The sequence below is a fragment of the Arabidopsis lyrata genome (assembly GCF_000004255.2).
Source record: "Arabidopsis lyrata subsp. lyrata unplaced genomic scaffold ARALYscaffold_7, whole genome shotgun sequence".
NCBI classification, from domain to species: Eukaryota; Viridiplantae; Streptophyta; class Magnoliopsida; order Brassicales; family Brassicaceae; genus Arabidopsis; species Arabidopsis lyrata.
The window spans coordinates 13211867-13234794 of record NW_003302549.1 but is presented as its reverse complement, the minus strand read 5'-3'; the positions used below and the strand labels follow the sequence as shown (position 1 = coordinate 13234794).

Below are 22928 nucleotides of genomic sequence, written 5' to 3'. Positions count from 1 at the left end.
ATTAATTCGTCCAAGTAAGTATCTCATTAAAATGAGATTTTGTTCATTTCTTATGGACCCTTCCATATTTTTTTCTTATCAAATTCTAAATTTTTCTGGGTTTTGTAGATGGAGGAGCTTGACCTCCCGCACCGTCTAATCGCCGCTGGTGAAGAACCGCTTGGGGAGAGGGTTAATGTGTACAATAAGATGAAAATTCTTAATGGTATTATCGACTCGCTTGATGTTACAGAAATCGATCTTATCCGAGATTCTCCACTCGGCGGGTTGTTGGATTTCCCAAACAAACCAGCTTGGTCGGCCAGTTTCGGTCTTTATCTGCTTGGTCGCCAGTTGGACATAGCCAAAGCCAACGAGATCTGGGTTGTTTATGCTGGTACCCCAGTTAGATTTTCTCTTCGTGAGTTTCATCTGGTAACCGGACTTGCTTGTGGGCGATATCCTGCTGTCCCGAAGAAAAAAAGGAAGGGGACTGCTGGCAAAGAGATTCCGTTTTATAGCACATTATTTGGGCTGGAGTCCGATGTTACTGTGGAACGTGTTATCACCATGCTTAAGAAGAAAGTTACTGATGATCCGTCATTGCGTATTCGGTATGCTGTTCTTGCGCTTGTTGATGGATATCTCCTGCCAACATCCCATCATCCCAAAATTATTAAAGAGCACGCTGAGATGTCGGAAAACCTGTCTTCTTTTCTCACTTATCCGTGGGGTCGATTGACTTTTGAGATGATGATGAATTCGATTAAAGAAAGAGAACTTGAACAGCTTGCAACTACTTCTGTCGCTGTGCAAGGCCTATTATACGCCCTACAGCTTGTTGTTCTTCAAGCCGCTCCCGCTATTCAAGAAGGTCCTGTGTCCGAGGAGACAGTCGGTTCTGAGTTTGATGAAGATACTATTGAACTGACTCTTCGTCAGGTAGTTCCGTTTAAGCTCGGTAACGCCAAAGTTTTAGACACGAAGTGCCAGGTGATAATCGTTTTAATTCCTGTTAAATTCTTTGTTACATGATACTCAAATAATTATATCGTTTTATCTGTTAACTGCAGTTTTCCCTTCATAATTGTTTAAGGATTTTGTTTACTTTTCAGACTCACGTTGATCCTATCATCCATCCCGGAGTTCTTCTTGATCCTGCAGAAGATGTTTCGTGGTCAGATGACGAAGTAGATCCGCGGGTAGACACTATGGTAAAGTTGGCGGAGGAAGGATTCAAGTTCAATAATGATATGTTTCCTGGTGGGTGCATCCCATCTGAAGTTGTTGTAGCCCCCAAAAAACAAAAAAGGACTGCAAGTTTGAAAGGTGGTCGTGTCAAGAAATCTTCAAAGCAGGGCAGAATCCCAAAAAATCCAACCGGGATTCGAAGGACTCAGCAATCTGTGCATAATGATGAAGAATCTGTTGGTTTGGTTGATATGAACGAGTTATCTCGGATGTTAGATGCTAAATTGAATGCGCAGTACAAAAAGATCATTAAAGGTGTTTCTGATTGGTTTATTGCAAACACTTTGATTTCTGCGGAGAATGGGGAAGATGTTCCTCCGGAGAATGGTAAAGAAGTTTCTGCGGAGAAGAGGAAAGGGAAAAAGGTTCCTGTTCCCCAGTCTAATCCTCTCCACATTTCCGATGGAGATGATGATTTTGACACTCTCTTTCCCCTCCGTCCACCGAGTCGTCGTCCTTCTCGCATTGGCAAAGCTGCCCATCGCGTTCCCCAAGCGCCCGACGACGGATTGGGACTCAACAATTCTGTTGAAGGGATAGCTTCTTATTATAACCGCTTTGTATCTGGAGATTGCAGTGGGTCAAGGTCAGGGGATGGTCTAGCGAGTCATGTTGATGTTGAAGAAAACGGTTTGGTTAATTGTCAGGTTAGTAGCTAAATTCATTGATATCCGTTTTGCCTCGTATCTCTAATAACGTATCTGTCCTACCATGTTGCCTATATATGATCTGACTTTACATTTTATTTTCTAATCCGTTTAGTAGTTTTCCTATATCATTCGAAAATGTTAATTTCTATGTTATCCCCTAATTACTATCGAAATTATTCTCCCTGCAGTCATTAGAGGAAAGTAGCAAAGTGTCCACCGAATATGGTAACAATGGTAACACCGCGGTAAACAACAATGATGATAACTTGGAGGTTATTGTCTTTTAATATAGCCATCTTTACGTCTCTAATATTATTGTTACCGTATGTAATTTATATTTTTCCTGGATACAATGCCAATATATATTAGATATAATGTTTTATAACATATACCTATCTGTTGCAGGGTGATCATGCGATCGGAGATCCGGTGAATAATGTGCGGGTTAGACGTTAATGTTTAATTTTTTTTTTTTTATATTATTCTTTGTTTTTGCCACTGTGTCTTCCACTGTTGTTTCTTCTGAGGTTTGAAGAATTTTCAATTTTTTTTAATCATTATTGCTTAGTTATCTTACTTATATTGTTGCTGGGTTTCAGTGTTAGTGTGGTGTTAGCGTCAATTCCGACTCTTCTAGAGTCGATGAAGATGTTTTCGAATTTTCCACTCTAGTAAGTTTTCTAGCTAACTTTAATAATATTTTCATAACCTAATTATTACCTGTTCCAGGACACGGAAATGGGAGATGTTGCCGATAAGGAAGCAGCACACACTGAAGGAGATGATGAAGAGGTCTTTCAAAATATTCCCCAATCTTATTTCGGAGGTAATATGATTACAAAAACCATAACTTTATTGTTATCTAGACAGGAGTTAGCAATTGAAGATATTGCCCCCAAGGATAGTGAACTTATTCAGGTACAATATCCCTTCTTTTTTAAAATGACATATCATATCTTACCCCTCAATCCTTTAGTTAATTTACTAATCAACTAGTTATCTGTCAATAGGATTCCCAAAGTGAAGCCATATGTCACGAGGTCTGTAATAAATATCTATAACTATTTTACCATGTTATAAAATTATTTTGTACATAACTTTGATGTTATCTGTGATAGGAATTATCAAGTCGAGATGCTTCCCCAAAACACGGGAAACCTATTCAGGTACAATATCATATATTATCCAGTATACCTTTTATTAGTTTTCTAATCAACTAGTTATCTGTCAATAGGATTCCCTAATTGAAGATGAAGGGGAGGAGGTCTGTAATAAAAATCTCTTACTATTTGACCATGCTATATTATTATTTAGCACATAACCTTATTGTTATCGGTTATAGGAATTACAATGTTTAGATGCTTCCCCAAAAGACAGGGAACTTATTCAGGTATATTGACTATTTTTCGACTCTCACATCTTACCCAATATTCATTAGATTAGTTAACTAATCAATTAGTTATCTGTTAATAGGACTCCCAAACCGAAGCTAAAGGGGATGAAGAGGTTTGTTGGAAATCTCTGTACGTATTTTCTATTGTTACATAATTACTTATTTTATAACTTTATTCTTATCGGGTATAGAAACAATCAAGTGGAGATGCTCTTCCAAAAGACAGGGAACCCATTGAGGTATAATGTCTCTCTCGTTTTCGACTCTCATATCTTACCCAGTTAACCTTTTATTAGGAACTAATCATTTAATTATCTGTTAATAGGATTCTCAAACCGAAGGCGATAATGAAGGAGACGAAGAGGTCTGTTAAAAATTCTGTAACTATTCTTACCTTGTTATATAATTATTTATTACATAACTACATATTTAGTTTAATAATCTATTAGTTATCTGTTATCCAATAATCATTAGTTTAGTTTAATAATCTTACCCAATAATCATTAGATTAGTTAACTAATCAATTAGTTACTTGTTAATCAATTAGTTACCTGTTAACTAATCAATTAGTTACCTGTTAATCAATTAGTTACCTGTTAGATTAGTTAACCAATCAATTAGTTACATGTCATTGTTTTCTAATCTATCAGTTATCGGTTAATAGGGTCCCCGAAATGAAACTGCTCCAGAGATGGCAGTTGACCCTCTTCAGGTTTGAAAACATCATTAGCATTTTGATTCCTTTTTGCTTTTTCAGGATCCCCCTGTTCTTGTGGCTGCCCCAATTTCTGTTTGTGAGTCAAACAAAGTTTTGGTCCCAAAGAAGGTTTGTTCCTTTTATTGCGTTTCCAATCATGCATTATTTTCAAAATGGCAGTTTCATTTTGTTATCTTATGCAGGGAGATGTTCCATCTCAGACTAGTGTTGTTGGTAATAATGGAGGAAGAAGGAGTAAAAGGCTTAGAACGAGATCTTCCAAGTTAGATGGTCGGTTTCAGTTTGATAAGAAAACGAAGCTTTTGGTAGGACACCCTTCTCCCATCGCCAATACTAGTGGATGTTTAGATCCCGAAGAGCGTTTTAACCGTTCCTTGAAAAAACTGAAAGCGATAAGGTTTTTCTTATCTTTCTTTTTCTTACTGGCATTTGTTATGTTAGATAGATAATTTCTTTATTTGTTAATAATTTTGTTACCGATTTTGCAGCTCTATTTCTTTAGGCCCCGATGTTTCTATCACCAGCAAGGATGTCCTTGAGTTAATTGAGAGGAAAAAACCTTTGACGAACAAGGTTATCTGATATATAATAATATTGTTACGGGTTAACTTGAGTAGTTATCCGATAATCATTTTAATCGATTGCTATATTGTAGGTCATGGACGCCCTGTTAAAATTCAGCAGGCACATTCTCCGTACACACGAGGTGGATTGCGGAAAACTTCGTGTTGATGTGCTTGATACCAAGTTTATCTCTCAATTGTGCCGCCTTTATCCGAAGTTCACCAAAGCCCCTGTTCCTCAAGATTTCCAGTTTCCTACAGCCTTGGTTGATACTGTTTCTGGTGTTGGGGAGCTGGACCGTGCTGAGCTGTTTACTGAAGTTGACTACCTTTATCTGCCATTCAACTTTGACAAAAAACATTGGGTTGCCTTATGTGTTGATCTTAATTGTGCCAAGATTACCGTTCTCGATTCTAATGTTCATTTGCGTACGGATGCTAGCATCAAGGCGGATATCGAGCCTCTCTCCAAAATGCTTCCTATTCTCTTCAGACAGGCGGCATCTAATCCAATAATGAGCCAGCTCTTACCTATTCCATTTTCAGTTGAAAGATCTCTTTGCATCCCGCATGTGACTTCACATGTTGATTCCGGCTTGATGACTATCTTTCTCATCCATGCGCATTCTGCTGGTGGTATGGATGATTGTGCTGAATTTCTTCCCGAATTCATCGAAGCTGAAACCAAAAAACTTGTCTCTGCTATCATTCTCGCTGGTGTCCCGTAGTTCTCCCCTTGTTTTGTTTTAGTATGTACTATGTTCTTTTCATATAATATTTCCCATGTTCTATTCCATATTTGTTAGTACTCTCTTTTGTCCTTTATATTGAACTTACTTCGTTTCGGATCATTATTATTATTATCCTTTAATTTCTATTAAATTTTGCCTTTTTGTCATCAACAACGATAAACTAATATAGTTAATGTATTTGTTACAGACATAACCTAATAATGACATATATGTGTTTGTTTTTTAGGAGAGATAACATTTAACAGAAAGGAAAGTTTTATCGGAGCAAACCATTTGTTACTTATATTTATATGAATAAGAGATGAAGTCAGAACAAGTGATTCGTTCTGTTATTTAAGAAGTTTCGAAATACCCAATTAATTACGTATATATGTTAGTTTAATTTTAGAACAAATTATATGTTCTGTAAAATTACTAATGATAGTTAACTAACATGTTAGTCAGATAACTTTCAAACATTCTTATCTGTGTTTCATTCGATTCTTGTACTTCTAAAGAAACTTCTAAATATGTAATATGTTCCCCACGTAACTTCTTGCTTAGACACTAACTTTATATTTGTTCATTCTTTAAAACTTCTAAATCTTAACAAGGCACATCCAAGTAACTTCTTGATTAACCGATAACTTTAGATTGTTCATTCTTTTAGCGTCTAAATCTTAACTTAACAAGACCCATCCACATACAAAACAGATCACATAACCTTTCGACAAAGCCACGCTATTGAAACCACCACAACCACGAGTACACAAACTGATTTCATGCTCGCCTTTTCCGTACTCTCCTTTGGTACCTTCAGCTTTTGCTCAATTATCTCATTCTTCATCTTGTTCATCTCTCTTTCCATCTCCTTCACCATCTTACTTTGCAGCTCTACATTCTCCATGACCATTTTCTTTAAATCATTGACGTCTTCTAGGAGTTGGTTGTGCCTCCTTTCAACCATTCTAATCTCCTCTAGAAGAGCATCATCAACCCAAATGAATAGGTGTTTTTCCTTTTTATCCTAAAAAAAGACCCAAATCGGAAGCTTAAATTACTGAGCTAAATAAATTTTCATAAATTTATTTAACCAATTCATTACCAGGACGCCCCTAACGCATCTGTAGAATCTTCGATACGGGTTTTCATCTGTCTTCGAAGTGAAGGTAGTTATCTCGTCACCACACCAGCATCTACTCGGAACACCTCTGCGAGTAGTTCTCGAAGTGAGTTGAGATGAACCAGAAGTAGAAAATTGACTCATAACTTGATTGTTTCAGAGATAAACAAAACGAAGCAGATGCGAGTGAAGAAGAACCGGAGAGGAAGCTGCACACTAGTGAAGCAGAAGAGACTCTGAAGTGTCCTTGGAGAGAGGTAGGTAACCCTAATTTTGTAAGTTTCCCCAAATCGATTTTAATAACGAGAGGTGAAGTGGAACCCTCGGTTTCAACAAGAGAGGTTAAATTCGATTTCTGTACCTCTAAAGAAACATCCAAATTAGTTATATGTTTACTACGTAACTTCTTTCTTAACAACTAACTTACTTTGTTCATTATTTTAAAGGATTTTTTGTATTATTTATTATTAGTAGTTTATCTGTTTATACATTTTGGTAACTCAGTAATAATAACAATATCATTTGTTTTAGACTTCATACAAGTGTATCTCACAAAGTTATATAACCAATGTGTTATCTTGATTGATGGTGAGAATCTGTACCCACCAATTCCCTCAAAATTCCATAGATCTTGCATTAATTTGTTTCTTATCCTATAAATCAGTTGGCTATGGTCTAAACAAACCCTTATCGCAGTAATTTGTTTCGTATGTCAGTTGTTTTTTTAGGTTCCCCAATATTTTTCTTTATACCAAATTCGTAATAAATATGTTATCGTTTTATCAATGGTAGCTCGATAACATTCTTCTTACGCGTAGTCCAAACATTAACTGGCTTTCATTAAATAATTAAACAGTAACCGACGGATGGGTATTTTCTTCAATAATTATACATATTAGGCCACTAGAATCCGCATTCTATACACCAAAATTATTCTACTGGCATCATCAGCTTTATTTATTTAACATCCCGTCGAGCAATTTTAGTTTGCCCAACGTCTTCCATCCGTTCTTCTTTCCCAAAAAACTAGCTTCCCCTGCTTTCTACGGCTCCTGTGTGTTATCACAATTTTCGGTAACAAGGTTTTCTTAAGTTTTTTTTATATTGAAAATATAATTTAAATTTATTACCGTCATTGGTCCCCTGCAAGTTGCTCGATTGTGGCCCAGTGAACGGCAGCGTGTGCAGCGCTTACCCGACGTTCTCTGAAACATAATTCATCAGGAAAATATTAGATATCCCGATAACAAAAATTTTACCATTATTTAAATAGCAAATAACTATTAATTCACCTTGAATTCTCCCCGAGAAAATAGTCTCCTTTTTCTTGGCCGCCCTGGTGGCCGTCTAACATATGGTGGCGCTAGCTTCCCTCCCCCGATATCATTTGGTGATGGTGCTAGTGTTGCCATATCTGGGACGGGCATAATCATTTCTTTGTACGCTGACCGTAGTTGTGGAACTGTGTGGTGGACTCCAACCATGGTGTCAACTCTTATCCCTTCTCTGATTGCGGCAGCTATTGCATGGGAACATGGTATAGTAAGAAGCTGAAACTGTCTACAGGTGCATGTTCTTTCCCACAGATTTACGGCGTACCCGCAGTCCACGATATCTCTCACCTCATATAGCCCATCCCCTATTTTCAACACTCCAAATCCTGCCCCCTTTTCAAAGTTCTCTATCACCATATCATTTACCTTTGGAGGCAATATGTTTTCTTCCATACGAGCTGCTTCCCTCCGTAGAGCAAACCACGTAACCAAAGTTGTTCTCCAAGATTCGAGGATCGAGATCACCGGATAGTCTCTTGCCATTGTCAACACATTGTTTAACGATTCTGCGATGTTGCTTGTCATCACGTTATATCTTTCCCCAACAAAATGAGATCGGGTCCAATGCTCAAACCCTATTCCGGTGAGGTAGTCAGCACATGGCCCGTTCATTGCTCGAATCTCCGCAAAGATTTTGTTGAAATCACATAGGCGGTAGGCCCTGGCTGCGCTCGACACTAGACTTCCTAGGGCTTCGTTTTTGAAGATTGCGATTATATTTCTTTTCAAATGAACCACACAAGCCGCGTGGGATGCCATTGGATACACCTGTCATCATATTTAATGGAACTCTATAACATTAGCATATCTCATTTCTAGTTTGCTTAGTATTTATTTTTGCATTAAAAACTAATGTATTTAGATATCTCTTATATTTTTATTTTATCTTATTTGGTAACCCCTCATATATTAAATACAAATGTTATTATCAGATAACCCATATTTCCTTTACTGTATTAGTTTCAACATTTCATTTTCACAATTATTTATTAAATATAAACAAAGTTCTTATACGTTAAAGAGACTGATTTTGTGGTAAATAATATGTTATCTACCAATGTTTACCTTCCTAATACTTGCGTATATGGAAGCGTGCCTGTCTGAGACGAACACTAGGTCTGGTTCGTCTGGGACAACTTCAGTTAGCTTCGTCATGAACCAGGTCCACGCCTCGTCGTTTTCACTATTAACAATTCCAAATGCGAGTGGAAAAACCTGGAAATTCGCATCTTGGGCGCTTGCAGCTACTAGACAACCTCCATACCTGCCTCTCAAGTGAGTTCCATCGATGACAATAACTTTTCTCATGTAAGCATACCCCTTGATTGATGCGTGTAGAGCAAAGAATAGATACTTAAACCTGGTAACTCCCAAGTTATCTGTCTCGGTTTCTAGCTCAGTAATAGAGTTTGGATTTGTTGCCATCAGAAGTTTGAAGTATGGTTGGATTAATGCAAAACTCCCCATAGCCGAGCCCATAGCATTGTCCATTGCAATCTCTCTTGCTCTCCACGCTTTCCAGTAAGAAACATTGAGACTGAATTCTTGCCTCAGCATTCTCCGCAACTCATTAGGCCTAGGTCCTCTTCCAACCCCAACGTACTGTGTCCTCATCAGCTTCCCTATAACTGCTGTTGATGCTTGCTTGTGGAAGTCTCCTCTGGCGTCCACGCTGCAGGTGTGCTGCAGTATTGCCGTCCTTACTTCAAACCGCTCACTGTCTTCTAATTTTGTTGCATGGGCCCGCCACGGGCATGTCGTCCCGACGCAAACAGCTATCACCATTGTTGGACAAGATTTTGCATGTATAAAGTGGAACTTTCGTCGTATTGCATGAATAGCTAGTTTTGTGCAGCAGTCATCTTTGTTTTTGAACAACCTTCCCACGAAAATGTCATCCCCTTCATAATCAGCATCTTTAAGCGCTCGTTGAAGGTAATCTGTCAATGTTATCCACACACCATCATTTAGCGTGTTATAAAAACACTTATCTCGATATATAAATATTAGCCCAAAAACAATATTATTATCCCTTGTTTACCTTCTTCTCCCGGGTCATCGAAATACGGAGGTGCATCCCGATCATACAACACTGTCGGGACTGGCGTTTCCCTTACCGCCATTTGTCTGTCTCCCTCCGGAACCTCTTTCCCCTGAGTTGAACCAGATCCCTTTTCCATTACCGGCGTACCTACTGTTATCCTCCCAGCTATGGGAACTCTTGGAGTCAAACACAATGGTCCATCCGGGTCTGTGTAATAGTCCTCCATTGCTGGTGGACCTGGCAAATGATAGCATATAATCACCATCTCTTCATTTGAATCTTATCCATATTCAATACTAGTTTTTAGATAACTCACCTATTACGCCGGTAGGAGATAGGTTACCTATCTCTGCATCCATTAGCTCCTCTGTTGAGAACGAAATACTGGTTGAAGGGGAAGTCGGTGTGCCGAATGAAGAGTCTGATGACGACAATGTTAAGATTGTTCGTTGGTTTGTTGCCATGGATGCGCCAGAAAGGGTGAGTCTTAGGCTTTCGTCTTCAGCAGGGGTTTGTTGTGACAATGTTACCCCGAAATTCAGTTCTCTCGCTGTCTTTGTTACGTCGTTGCCCAGACCTGCCCTTGCTGTCCTCCTCCTAGAGTCATCTCTGTAGCACACACATCCCGCCACATTTCTGCGACATAGTTTCTTCTAAAAGCCTCAAAATCCAGTTCTGTAGATGTTTGCGCTGCCTCAAACATTTCCTTACATGCTAATCCATTAGCGTGAGCTGTTTTTAACACTGCTGCCTCGGTAACATGTCCTTTGCCCTTCTCGCTGGCTGTTGCTTTTCGTTTCTCTGTGTCATCGGCCTGACTTGGTACCGCTGTTCTAAGAGGTGTTACGTTTAACGGCTCCTGTATCCTTACCCCTCCATTCAGGTTTAGTCTTCTTGGTCCTTCAATCGCTTCGTTTCCCTGTTGTTGTAGTTCGCTGGTACTACGCTTGTCCACGCCTGCATTTCGCGTTAACAACCGGGTTAACGCACTATCCCAAACTGATCTCGTTTCCGCGGAATTCCAGTACTTATCAGATATCTCCTCTGATGTCAATCCTCCCAGATCTAAATGGCTTTTGAAAGAATTAACATTCTTCTCCAGCCCTCCCCTTCTCACCTTAACTCGCAGATGCACCTCTTCAAGATCAGCCCTTATCGCCATGAACAGCGTCATATCTTCATCATTAAGGATGTGTATCGGGTCTGCTCGTTTCCAGTCTGGACCCATCATCCACTGCGGTCACTGATAACTTAGCTCGATTTGGTCTGTATCGCGAAGTGCCAATCTTTCTTTTACCGCATTAACAACTTTATTATATCCATCTGTCTCCCTCAGCCGAACTGCCATCGTAAAACCTTCCAAAGCGGATACATGTTCGTAACAGCCTTCATCGTCTTTTCTCCACTCCCCTCTAACCAACCGCACCACCATAGCCATATTTTTCCTGTAGAAAACAAGTCATAACCTTGTTAGTACCGAGCATCATGAATTTTATCACACTAACAATAACGAAGAGGAACGACATTTGTTAGTAGACGACAGTTTTATACCTTATCGTATTTAATGATGCTATTTAATGCTTCCCAGAATCTTCCAATCTCTCCTCTGTTCTTCGTTACATTAACTTGTTATCTGAACTTTTATGGTGCTTCTGTGTTCTGGTCTTGGCAACGGCGCTAGTTCGGTAATAAATACATGAACCCATATGCTTGCTACTTCCACAAACCGAGAAGTATCTCCGTAATCATTTTCTTTTCGCAAAATCTTTCTCTTCCCCATAACGCCGGCGCAATCTTCCCTGATCTTACCACAGAGATTTTCGAGCATTTAATGCTCTGAACCCTTGTCGTTTAAACATGGTATTTTGTGTCAGTTGTAGGGGCGTTTTCGTCAACATTTTGTGTGTCAGGAGAGAGAGAACTAAAAACGTTGTTTGCGTTCCCAAATCTTGTAATATCTAATCTTCTATTGATTTATATTTTGTTCACCCCAATAATTGGTGTTCACAGATTTTGATTTCCCAACATTGATTGTGTTGTCGCCGGCCTTCTTTTGTTCTCCTTCTGTTGTTTTCAAGCACGTGGAGGAAATACAAATGATTTTGTAATCACCATTCAAATCTTGTTTCCCTTAATAAATAGGCTCAATTTTAGTGATATCTTACAACTTGAATATTATAGTAGGTGGATTATGTGGATGTCAAAATCCGATGTGGTGATTTTATAAATTGTAAAAAAAAAATATCTGAAAGTTTTATCCAAAAGAAAAAAAAAATCCAGAGTTTCCGTAGGTTAAAGACTAAATTGAGCTAAATGAAAGAAATGAAGTAAGAGAAAAACAAAAGAGTTATCTATATTATTGGTAAATAATTCAAAGTCCTCGATCGCATACGTCTCCCACATCATGTGAGAACGACCCGAAAATCGAATCCATGAGCTTTCCTAGAACGAAACCTCACAAACCAAATTATGCAATAGGCGCGAACTCACTCTACCAAGCTCATTCTCGAAGTCGGCTACATAACTATCGTTTATTTTTATCATCGAATTAAGAGATTTAATCGTTTTGATTTGGTGATTACAATGCATCGAGTTCGACTGCAAAATTCTACAATGAACTAGATAGCTCGTATTCTGGTTTGAAACTAACACAATCAAGATTTGTCTAGGGTTTTATTTTGGGGATACGATAATCGTGAATTCTCAAAGAACAACAGAAACGATTGTAACCAAAGATGGTGTTCTTGATATTATTAAGAAAAAGATGACTTTGATCGTACAAGAGTTTGATCGTAAAAGGAAAAAGATGTTTGTGCTGTGAGAGCTTTGCGTAGTGTAAATTCTAGAGCGATATTGCTTGTCCTTTGCTTGAGCCTTGAGTCTCTTTATATATAGGTGATAAACCGCCTCTCCAGCGATATTCTCGGAAGATTTCCATTTATCTTGAAGTCGGCTCAGAATATCGCGGATTAGGATAGTTTCCTTATTTTTCGGAATCTTTGGGAGATTTCCTGATTTGAATCGATCCTTCTAGATTCTCTCTTATCATTTCCGGGTATATCGGAAATGATCCTTCTTGTTCGGAAATGATACCCTGCTTGGAAATGGTACTTTGAAAGCGAATATTTACTAAGTCTTTACCTCGGGCGATGATGAAGACTTCACCTCGGAGAAACTTGTGCAATCGGCTCGGGTACACAGGAAGGACTGGCTCGGGCACTCTAGGATGGCTTCTTCGGGTGTCCCCGAGGCGATGGGCTCAGAAACTCCCGAGGCGACCAGGCTCGGGTACCCCCGAGGCAATTGGGCTCGGGTGCTTGAGACATCTTGTTTAGGGTATCCCCGAGGCGATGGGCTCGGGTGCTTGAAACGTCTTGTTAAAGTATCCCCGAGGCGATGGGCTCGGGTGCTTGAAACGTCTTGTTAAAGTATCCCCGAGGCGATGGGCTCGGGTATACTAAATCGATTAGATGGATATCCCGAGGTGAATGATGTGATGCCCCGAGGTGATCACTGAAAGACTCCCGAAGTGTTCTAAGTCTGGCTCGGCGCCAAAGGGTGGAATCCGACCCCAACAAATCTTTCCCAACTCCCACTTAAAACCATGTGATTTAGACTTTGTATTTTTAATTAAGAAAATCCTCTAAGATTTCTTCTAGTAATTAAAATTTTCAATGTTCAAAATGTTTTCAGTAAAAGTGGATTTTAAAGTACTTTTCCAAAATCACTATTTCAATAACACTGGATAACATATGATATGTTTTTTTTAACACAAATCATTTCAAATTTTTAATTGAATACACCCTCCTAAAATGTAATTTCGCAACTGCAAAGGAAAATTGTCAAGGTTCGTTCTCTTCTTTCTCTGATCTTGAGTTCTTGCATTTTCTCTACTTTTTCCGTTATACTTCCGTCGTAGCGCCACCGTCATTAGATCTAGGTTGATTTCTCCGATCTGTCGAGCTTTGTTTCTCCGATCAACTTCTTCAATCTCCCGAGGCCAGAAAATGTCTCTATCTGATTCCAGCGATTCGCCCCGAGGTGACACTCATCTCCCTGTCTACAAGAGAAAGATGGTCTGGAGTTCCTCGAGCGACCCCGAGGCGGATACCACGGACCATCAGATCGTGTTGTACCGTGGTAGTGATGCAGAGTCGGCTTCACGGGAAGAAGACCCGAGCCGTTTCATCGTTCGGGAAGACGCGATTGCAAATGTGGCTCGGGATCAGGATTTGCCTGCTGATCCCGAGGCGATTTTGAGTAGAAGGAGGACCCCTCCACCGGCAGCTGGTGAAGCTGGAGTATCGTGCTGGCGAAATGCCCCCGAGGCGCCTCTACTTCCTATTAAGGCCGAGGAGGTTCACTACGATTCTGACGAGGCGGCTAGGTTGCTCCAAGCTAAAGTCCAAGCAGCCAAGGGTCAACAGAAGAGAAAATGAGCCAAGAAAGCTAGGAAACCTGATCCCCCGGGTTCTACTTTATGCACGGAGGATTCCCTTCGGGATCTCAAGGCTCGATTTGGTTTTAGCGAGGGGGTTGAACTGAGACTTCCAACTCCAAATGAGCGAGCCGATGATCCACCCGAGGGGTTTTTTACCCTTTATGAGGGGTTCTTCTATCATTGCTACCTTTGGCTTCCAATCCCGAGGCCGATTTTGGCGTTTCTGTGGTCGTACAAGATTGCTTTATCCCAGATAACGACCCGAGGCTTGCGACATCTAGTGGGGATTTTAGTCCGAAGTATTGAGACGGTCAATCTCGTCGACCTAAGCCACTTAAGGAATCTCCTAGAGATCCGGTGCATACCGGGCCCTGTTGAGAGATTTTACATATCTCCGAGGCCAAATAGGAGGGTTATCGGTGGTTTCCCGAGCAAGGATGAGAAATACACCGACCATTTCTTCTTCGTAGCCTTGAATGAGTATAGTGTCCACGAGGACTACTTAGGGAAAATTGTTGGAAAGTGGAGACAAATCGGTACTACGCCCGAAGCCGTATTTGCTGTCTTGTTTTGCTTTAACCTTTTTACTGACCGTTTTTCTTGTTCATGCAGATCGGAACCCGTCGTTTCTCGAAGACATTCCCGAAGGTTTTCTAGATCTCCACGACGAACTAATTGCTCGGAAGTGCGATTGGACAAAACACTTCTCTCAGGAAAGAATCTAGAGAGCCCTGCGTCTACTGCACGGAGCTCCTTGTCAATCTTCCTCCGAATCGTCCGATCATCGCCTAGATCATCTTATCGAGATGCAGGGCGCCGCGCAGTCTCTGAGAGCCAGGAAAGCTGCCGAAAAGAAGGCGGCTAAGGAAAGAGCTATTTTGGAGGCAAATTTCAGACCTCCTACTCCTCCCGAGGCCAGCCTTGAGGTCGTCATCGGTGCCGAGGCGACTAATGAAGCTCGGGATATGACCTCAATCGTGCCCGAGGTGGTAGGGTACATCTCCCCTTCGACCGATGTCCCCGAGGTGGTAGGGGCTCTGGTTATTGCTGCCCCAGCCGCCGAGGCTAAATCCAAAACTAGGGGAAAAAGACCCCGAGGTGAGGGCTCGGGAGTTTCCAGGAAGGAGAAGAGGAGTCGTAGTGAAACTCCAGTGTACAAGGACAAGATCGCGTCGGCGAATTTTGTCGCTTCTTGCTCGGGTCCACCACTGCCTGCTCCCGAGGCCTTGTTGGAGGCTCAAAACTACCGCGAAACCGCTGCGGGATTCCTGAAGGTATTGGTTCATTTCCGAGGCACCCTCGGTCTTTTAAAATTTAGAATTTTTGTACTAACTTAAACTTTTGCGTCCCAGGCTTTTCATTCGATGAACAGCATGGTTCGAGCCTACGACTCTTCGAACCGGAAATACGAGACCTCCCGAGCCGAGGCAGAGGTCAGGACTGCTGAGGCCGATGCCAAGATAGTCGAGGCGGATGCCAAGAGTGCCGAGGCTGAGGCCAAGATTGCCGAGGCGGCGACCATGATTGCCGAGGCAGATGAGGCTAGGCGGAAAGCCGAAGCGTTGGCCAAAGCAGAGAAGGTCGAGCGTTTAAAGACAGCCGAGGATGGTCTTCGCCTTCGTCGGAAGTTGGAGGCTGAAGTCGAACGCTTGAACCGACTATTCACCGAGGAGAAATCTCTTCGGGAGAAGGAGGTAGGTCGGGAGAGGAAAGCGGCCAAGAAGGAGTTCGCCAAGAAGATCGAGGCGATAGAGGCGAAGATGGACCTGTACGGGAAGGCGTCCGAGCGCTACATGTTCCTGGTCCAGGCTAGGGCTAATGCCGAATTGATTGCCGATCTTGAAGGCGGCAAAAACGTCGAAGATGAGAAGGAGGAGGTGCTCCAGTGGAAAGCGGAGTACGGAGATGCCGAGGAAGAGTTCGTGCGGATTGGAACCGAGCTGCGAGAGGATCTGAGGCTTCCTCCGGCTTCTCCAGATTCTGTTGAAGATAATTTCGGAAACAGATCAATCGAGGGAGTTGCCGCGGGGATTGGCATTACGGATCAGGCGGGCACATTTTTGCCGCCCGTGGCAGCACATGTCGAGGAGCGGGACGAATAAGTCCGAGGCGTTTCTTTTTCTCTTTTTATGTTTCGAGTTTCTTTTGTAAAAACTTATGCCTGGATGGCTTTATCCACATAATGTATGTTCTTTCTCAAGTACTTGATGCTAAGTAACTGGATTTAATCATCGATAAATTAATTGGGTTTTGGTAAAAATGAGTTTCGGTTCAGTAGGAGTTAACTTTCGGAATAGCGAACCAGTGTTAAGATAACTGGGTTTTTGTAAGTGACGCGAAAAAGTTAAATTCTCCCGAACCGTTTCAACTTCCGAACTGAAAGTGAAATGGATCGTTTACCAGTGTTAAGGTCACTGGGTTTTGGTCATATGGGACTAATCTTTATCGGTTGCGACCCGAGCTGATATAGTCGATGCCAGTGCTTAGAAGCGAACTGGGGTACCAGTGTTGAAGTCAACTGGGTTTTCTGAAGACAATTTCTTTATGGCAAGATATCTCCGACCGAATCGTCTCGACTGTTTATATAGCGCGCTGTAACCGAGGCGGTGAAAAGAGCTTTTTCTGTCCGAGGACGTGGCCATCGTCCGAACGAACTTTTAGCTTTATAGGTCGATAAGATGACCGTTAAAATCTCCGAGGTGGATAAGATTGATAATCCGAAGGGTAAAAACTTAGAGAAGTACAAAAATTTAGTGGGAGTATATATGTATACGGACCCACTCCCCCCCTTTTTTAATTAGGGGGGGTAGCTGAACTCGTCCGAGGACGAGCTGCCTACGTACCCTTTTCAGGGATCAAGCCACCCCGTAGTTCAAGTACATGCGTACCTTAGGTTTTTAGCGGTAATATTTCCTTAGATGCATTGCGTTCCAGGATCTAGGTACCGCTTTGCCGTTCATGTTGATGAGTTCGTAGACGCCGGGACGGATTACCTTTGCGATCGTGTAAGGTCCTTCCCAATTCACGCCGAGCTTACCTGCGTTCTGCTCGGCGGTATTCTGGAAAACTTTGCGCAGTACGAGATCTCCTTCGTGGAAACGGCGATGCTTAACGTGAGAATTATAGTACCGAGCCGTTGCATTCTGATAATTCTGCATACGGATCAGAGCCGAATCTCTTCTTTCGTCGATTAAGTCCAGCTCGTCCAGCATCATCTGAGTGTTGGAATTTTCCTGCTCGGGGAGAAAACGTCTTCTTAGTCTCGGGATCTCGGCTTCGGTGGGAATCACACATTCCGCACCGTAGACGAGGGCGAATGGCGTTTCTCCCGTGGCCCGCCGCGGCGTGGTTCTATGCGACCATAGTACTCCTTCCAATTCGTCAGCCCAGCGGCCTTTCTTCGCGTCGAGACGCTTTTTTATTCCGTCGAGAATCGTCTTGTTGGCTTCTTCGGCTTGACCGTTTCCCTGAGGGTACCGAGGCGTAGACTTGCTGAGGCGAATTCCCCATTTCTCGCAGAATCCTTCGAACCGAGACGAAATAAACTGCGATCCGTTGTCTGTAACGATCTCGTAAGGTATCCCATGGCGGCATATGATATTCTTCCAGACGAAGTTCTCGACCTGCGCATCTTTGATGCTGGCGTAAGAGTCCGCCTCGATCCATTTGGAGAATGGTTTCCACATGATCCGCCGTGTACTTCTTCCATGACTCTCCGAGCTTCATTTCCTTCGACACAGATAAGGAGAGGGCCAGAAAATCGCCATTTAAAGAGCTCTCCGTCGATCAGAGTATACCGAGCCGCTTTGGCCTTAAGCTTCCGAGCTGCCCACTTTTCAGTAGGAACTTCTCCATCGGCGATGTAGCTTCGGATGGCTCCGATCCATTTGGCGTCGCTTCCGTATTCGGGCTTGGTTGCGTCCGTAGTTTGCTGGTCTAGCTGTTCGATGTCCATTTCTTCCGGTTCTTCTGTCTCCCGAGCTGTTACAACTTGATCCTTGCTATTATCTTCTATGCTCGGCTTTTCGATGAACTCAACCGGTATGATCCTCTTCAGATTTGGGTCGGAGGTGGAAGCTAGAGCCGCTAAGGCATCGGCCGATGTGTTCTCACCTCGTGGGATTCTGGTTAACTCAAATTCTCCGAACTGTTTCGCCAAGTCTTGCGTGAGAGTAAGATACGCTTCCATTCGTTCGTCGCGAGTCGCGTATTCTCCATTGAATTGATTAGCCACGAGCTGGGAGTCGCAAAAGGCTCGCAGCTTGTTGATCTTAAGTCCCCGAGCCAGCTTAAGTCCTGCTATCAGCGCTTCGTACTCAGCCACGTTGTTAGTCGCGTCGAAATTTAGCCGAAAGGATTGTTCAAGGATTTCACCCTCTGGTGATGCGAGGCGGATTCCGACGCCAGAACCTTGTTTTGAGGATGAGCCGTCGACGTGGAGGATCCAAACAGCGTTGGGTGACTCTTCTCGGACGTTCTCTGTTGGCAGCTCGATGATGAAAACGGCCAGGACTTGAGATTTTGCGCATGTTTTGTTTCTGTATTCGATGTCATACTCGCTGAGTTCTACTGCCCACTTGGCCAAGCGTCCCGATTGGCTCGGACTGTGCAGGATGGTTCGGAGTGATAGGGGCGCCATGACGACAATTGAGTGAGACTGGAAATATGGCCGTAGCTTCCGAGCTGACATTACTACGGCGAGGGCGAGCTTTTCAGTTTGCGGATAGCGAGTTTCCGCGTCGGTGAAAGTTTGCGAGACATAAAATATCGGCTTCTGCTCCCCTCTGTCTTCCCTGACTATGACTCCACTTATAGCCGTATCAGAGACTGCGACGTACAGGAATAATGGCTCGCCCGGGACTGGTTTCGCTAACACCGGTGGATTAGCCAAATACTTCTTCAGTTCCTGGAAAGCTTCTTCGCAGCGATCGGTCCATTCGAATTTCTTGTTCCCGCGCAGAGTATCGTAGAAAGCAAGGCATTTATCAGTGGACCGCGAGATGAATCGGTTCAAGGCTGCGACTCTCCCTGTGAGACGTTGGACTTCGCGCTTGTTCTGTGGTGAGGGCATGTTTAGTAGAGCATCGATTTGCTTCGGGTTTGCCTCGATGCCTCGGTGAGTTACGAGATATCCCAAGAATTCTCCAGACTTTACCGCGAAACGACATTTTGCCGGGTTAAGCTTCATGTTGTGCTTGTTGAGCTGGCGAAAACAGTCGCGTAGATGGGCTATGTGATCGCTTTCTTCAAGGGATTTGACTAACATGTCGTCGATATAAACTTCCATCGTCTTCCCGAGCTGTTCGGAGAACATCCTGTTGACGAGCCGTTGATACGTAGCGCCAGCGTTCTTGAGTCCGAAGGGCATGACTTTGTAATAGTAGATACCTCGGTCTGTGATGAATGCTGTCTTCTCGCGATCGTCGGGGTGCATGAGAATCTGATTGTATCCTGCGAAAGCATCCATGAATGATAGTAACTTATTTCCCGCGGTTGCTTCCACTAAACGATCGATATGTGGGAGTGGAAAACTGTCTTTAGGGCAAGCTTTGTTCAGATCGGTGAAATCGACGCAGACTCTCCACTTGCCGTTCTTCTTTTTAACCACGACAGGATTTGCTAACCAGTCCGGATATCTTGCTTCAGAGATCGAGCCGATCTTCAGGAGCTTTTCTACTTCGGCGTTCACTGCATCTGCGCGATCCCGACCCAATTTTCTTCGCTTCTGCTTGATGGGCTTGAAAGATGGGTCAACATTCAGCTCGTGGCAGATTACGTCGATGCTTACCCCAGGTAGATCTTCAGCCGACCAGGCGAAGGTATCGATGTTCTCTTTGAGGAAAGAGATGAGCTCGGTCTTGATTTCTTCGGTTAAATCGCTGTCAATTTCCACGCATCGTTCGGGCCGTTCGTCGTCGAGGCTAATGGAGATCACAGGATCTGAGGTAGGCTTCTTCTCCTCGCGCGCCTCCTCGATCTGTAATTGCTATAACTGTTTAGATATAGCCTTCTCTTCGCTCCGGCCAAGTTTTGATTTCTTGTGATCGGTTTCAGCCTTCGCTTCAGTGACAGGGTTTCGGAGTTTGTGTGCTGCCATGAAACACATCCGAGAATTTTTCTGACTGCCCCATATCGTTTTCATGCCATTAGGGGTCGGGAATTTGACACACAGATGATATGTTGATGCGACAGCTCGCATTAGGTTTAACCACGGAGTTCCCATTATGACGTTGTAGATGGTAGGTCGATCGGTGACTGAGAAGTTGACTATCTTTGTTACCCCGCCGGCTCGGACTGGTAGTTGGATGGTTCCAAGCATCATCAAAGTTTCCCCTGAAAATCCGAGGACAGGCCTCGGGGTCGGAATCACCTGTGACATGTCGATGTTCATTTGTCGGAGCATTTCGCGAAAGCTTACGTCGATGGTGCTGCCGGTGTCAATTAATACTCGGTAGATATCATGGTCTCCTATCGCTAATGTGACGACGATTGGATCGTTATGAGGCATGTCGAGCCCGTTTGTCTCGCTTTCTTCGAATGTGATCACGTCGTTAGGTCGATCGAAGCGTCTTGTCCAGTTGCTAGGCGTCTCGGCTCGGCGTTGATAAGCTTTGATTGCCGCTACGGTGTCAGGATAGTATGGCGATCCGCCCATTATGGTAAGAACCTTATGCCGCGTACCATCCCGGTCTTCGTCTTCTGACCCCCGGGTTCTTTTCTGAGACTCCTGGTTCCTTGGTTCGGGGTCTCTTCCTGGGTTGGTCTGCTCGGGCTCCGGTTCTGGCTCGAGGTCCTTAAGAGTAACGTTTGTCCCGAGCTCTCCAGCTAGGAATTTGGTTGCTAACTTGGCTCCGAGGCTTCGGCATCTCGAGGTATGATGGCCGAAAATTTTGTGGTGTTCGCAATATTCTTGATCATTGCTCGGTGGCTGATCCCTTGTCCAGGTGAAGGACTCTCTTCCTCGCCCACGGCCTCGGCCTCTGCCGCGGCCACGGCCTCGGGGCGTGTCAATCTGGTAGCTATGGTATCCTGAGAAATTACGCCCTTCGTGATGCGTATACGTACTGCTCTCACGTGTCTTTTTCTGGACCGGAGGCGTCGCTTGGGCTTTCTCGGTTTTCTCGGTTCGGGGCGCCTGTTTTGTTGGCTCGTGCCTCTTTGCTAGTAGCGCCATTTCTTCTTCGTGGGCGACGAAATCCGAGGCTCGATGCAGCGCGTCGCGAATTGTTGTTGGTTTAGACAGGTTCAACTCTTTCCTGAATTCTGACTTGTACCAGAGAGCTTTCTTCAAAGCCGAGAGAGCTGCTACATCTGTAATTCCTTCGACCTTGGCTAGCGTCGATTTGAAGGTCTTGAGGAAATCCCTCAATGGCTCGGTGGGCTGTTGGGACAAAGACCACAGATCCGCGTCGGAAGTTCCGGGGTCGATGAGCATGGAGTATTGTTTGAGGAACAATGTCGACAGCTCGTCGAAACTATCAATCGAGTTTCGTTCCAATCTTGAAAACCATTCTAATGCGGGTCCTTTGAGGTGTTCCACGAACAGTAAGCACAGACCCGCATCCTTTTCCCCGGGCTTGAACCTGGCTCGGGCCACAGATATCACGAACGATTTAATGTGGCACTTCGGGTCGGTTGATCCGTTGTAGGAGTCGATTTTGAACTTTCCCAGGTTGGACATCGTCGTCTCAGAAATTCTTTTGGTGAAAGGCGTATTCCGAGATTCTTCCAAAATTCGGTCGATGTTCGGCGCGGAGGATGAGACGTTATGTATCTGGGTTTTGACGAGCTTCATATCGGCTTCCGCCTTGGCTAGGGAGGCTCGGATCTTGCTTAGCTCGTCTTCTCTTTTGGATTCTTCGGCCCACCTTATGTTCTCCTCAGTTTCTTCATCGTCAGTGAGATCTGTTCGCTCGGCGGAGTTAGCTCCGGCTCGGGTACGCTCATCTTGCAGATCATCTGGCTCGTCCGTCAAGTCCACTGCGTCTGGCTCGGTGGGATCATCTTGGTTCTCGCGTCTGGCAGGATCGGCTCGGACTGCGACTCTGGTGTTGCCGGTTGGTGTCGCGAACGTGAGTCTCGTTGGGTTGATGCCAGGCAAGTCCCTCCGAGCTCGTTGCGGCCGAGTCTGGAAACGTGTGGTTTTTTGTTGCCCACGTGTTGCGATTTCGTCGACTCGCTGCGCCAAGGTTTTGTTAGCTTTCTCTTGGTCGTCAGCTTTCTTCTGGAATTTAACCATCAGGTCTTTCAGTTCGGCTAGAGTCGTTATGATCGTCGGATCGGCTTGAGGATTCTGAGGGTTCGGAGGGTTCGGGATCCCTCCTCCAGCTGGTGGTGTCTGACGACCGTCTTCGTTCATCGTCCTTTTCGGTAATCGAGTTCTGCGTCTTAGGGTAAGAGAATTCTAAAGTATCCCCACAGACGGCGCCAAACTGTGGAAGTCGAAACTAACACAATCAAGATTTGTCTAGGGTTTTATTTTGGGGATACGATAATTGTGAATTCTCAAAGAACAACAGAAAAGATTGTAACCAAAGATGGTGTTCTTGATATTATTAAGAAAAAGATGACTTTGATCGTACAAGAGTTTGATCGTAAAAGGAAAAAGATGTTTGTGCTGTGAGAGCTTTGCGTAGTGTAAATTCTAGAGCGATATTGCTTGTCCTTTGCTTGAGCCTTGAGTCTCTTTATATATAGGTGA

At 43.6% G+C, this 22928-nt stretch overlaps 2 protein-coding genes and 2 long non-coding RNA genes across 4 annotated transcripts; 3 read left to right on the top strand and 1 right to left on the bottom strand.

The window, feature by feature from the left end:
- The first annotated feature begins 1298 nt into the window (after positions 1 to 1298).
- LOC110226687 lies at positions 1299 to 1989 on the top strand. The gene has a single exon (XM_021019134.1). The coding sequence runs from the start codon at positions 1422 to 1424 to the stop codon at positions 1887 to 1889; it is 468 nt and encodes a 155-aa protein (XP_020874793.1). The 5' UTR covers positions 1299 to 1421; the 3' UTR covers positions 1890 to 1989.
- A 398-nt stretch (positions 1990 to 2387) lies between these two features.
- On the top strand, positions 2388 to 2800 carry LOC110226312. Its single transcript, XR_002330378.1, has 3 exons — positions 2388 to 2407; positions 2610 to 2672; positions 2751 to 2800. It is a non-coding gene; the product is annotated as an uncharacterized LOC110226312 (long non-coding RNA).
- A 196-nt stretch (positions 2801 to 2996) lies between these two features.
- LOC9304292 lies at positions 2997 to 3513 on the top strand. Its single transcript, XR_002330325.1, has 5 exons — positions 2997 to 3046; positions 3115 to 3144; positions 3223 to 3270; positions 3354 to 3386; positions 3465 to 3513. It is a non-coding gene; the product is annotated as an uncharacterized LOC9304292 (long non-coding RNA).
- Positions 3514 to 10345: 6832 nt separating this feature from the next.
- Positions 10346 to 11574, bottom strand: LOC110226231. The gene has a single exon (XM_021017028.1). The coding sequence runs from the start codon at positions 11015 to 11017 to the stop codon at positions 10346 to 10348; it is 672 nt and encodes a 223-aa protein (XP_020872687.1). The 5' UTR covers positions 11018 to 11574.
- Between the last annotated feature and the right edge of the window lie 11354 nt (positions 11575 to 22928).

What these genes read in the sequence shown, in the direction of transcription:
- LOC110226687 (XM_021019134.1), top strand. Translation starts at nt 1,422, where the DNA reads ATGAACGAGTTATCTCGGATGTTAGATGCTAAATTGAATGCGCAGTAC.
- LOC110226231 (XM_021017028.1), bottom strand. Translation starts at nt 11,017, where the DNA reads ATGATGGGTCCAGACTGGAAACGAGCAGACCCGATACACATCCTTAAT.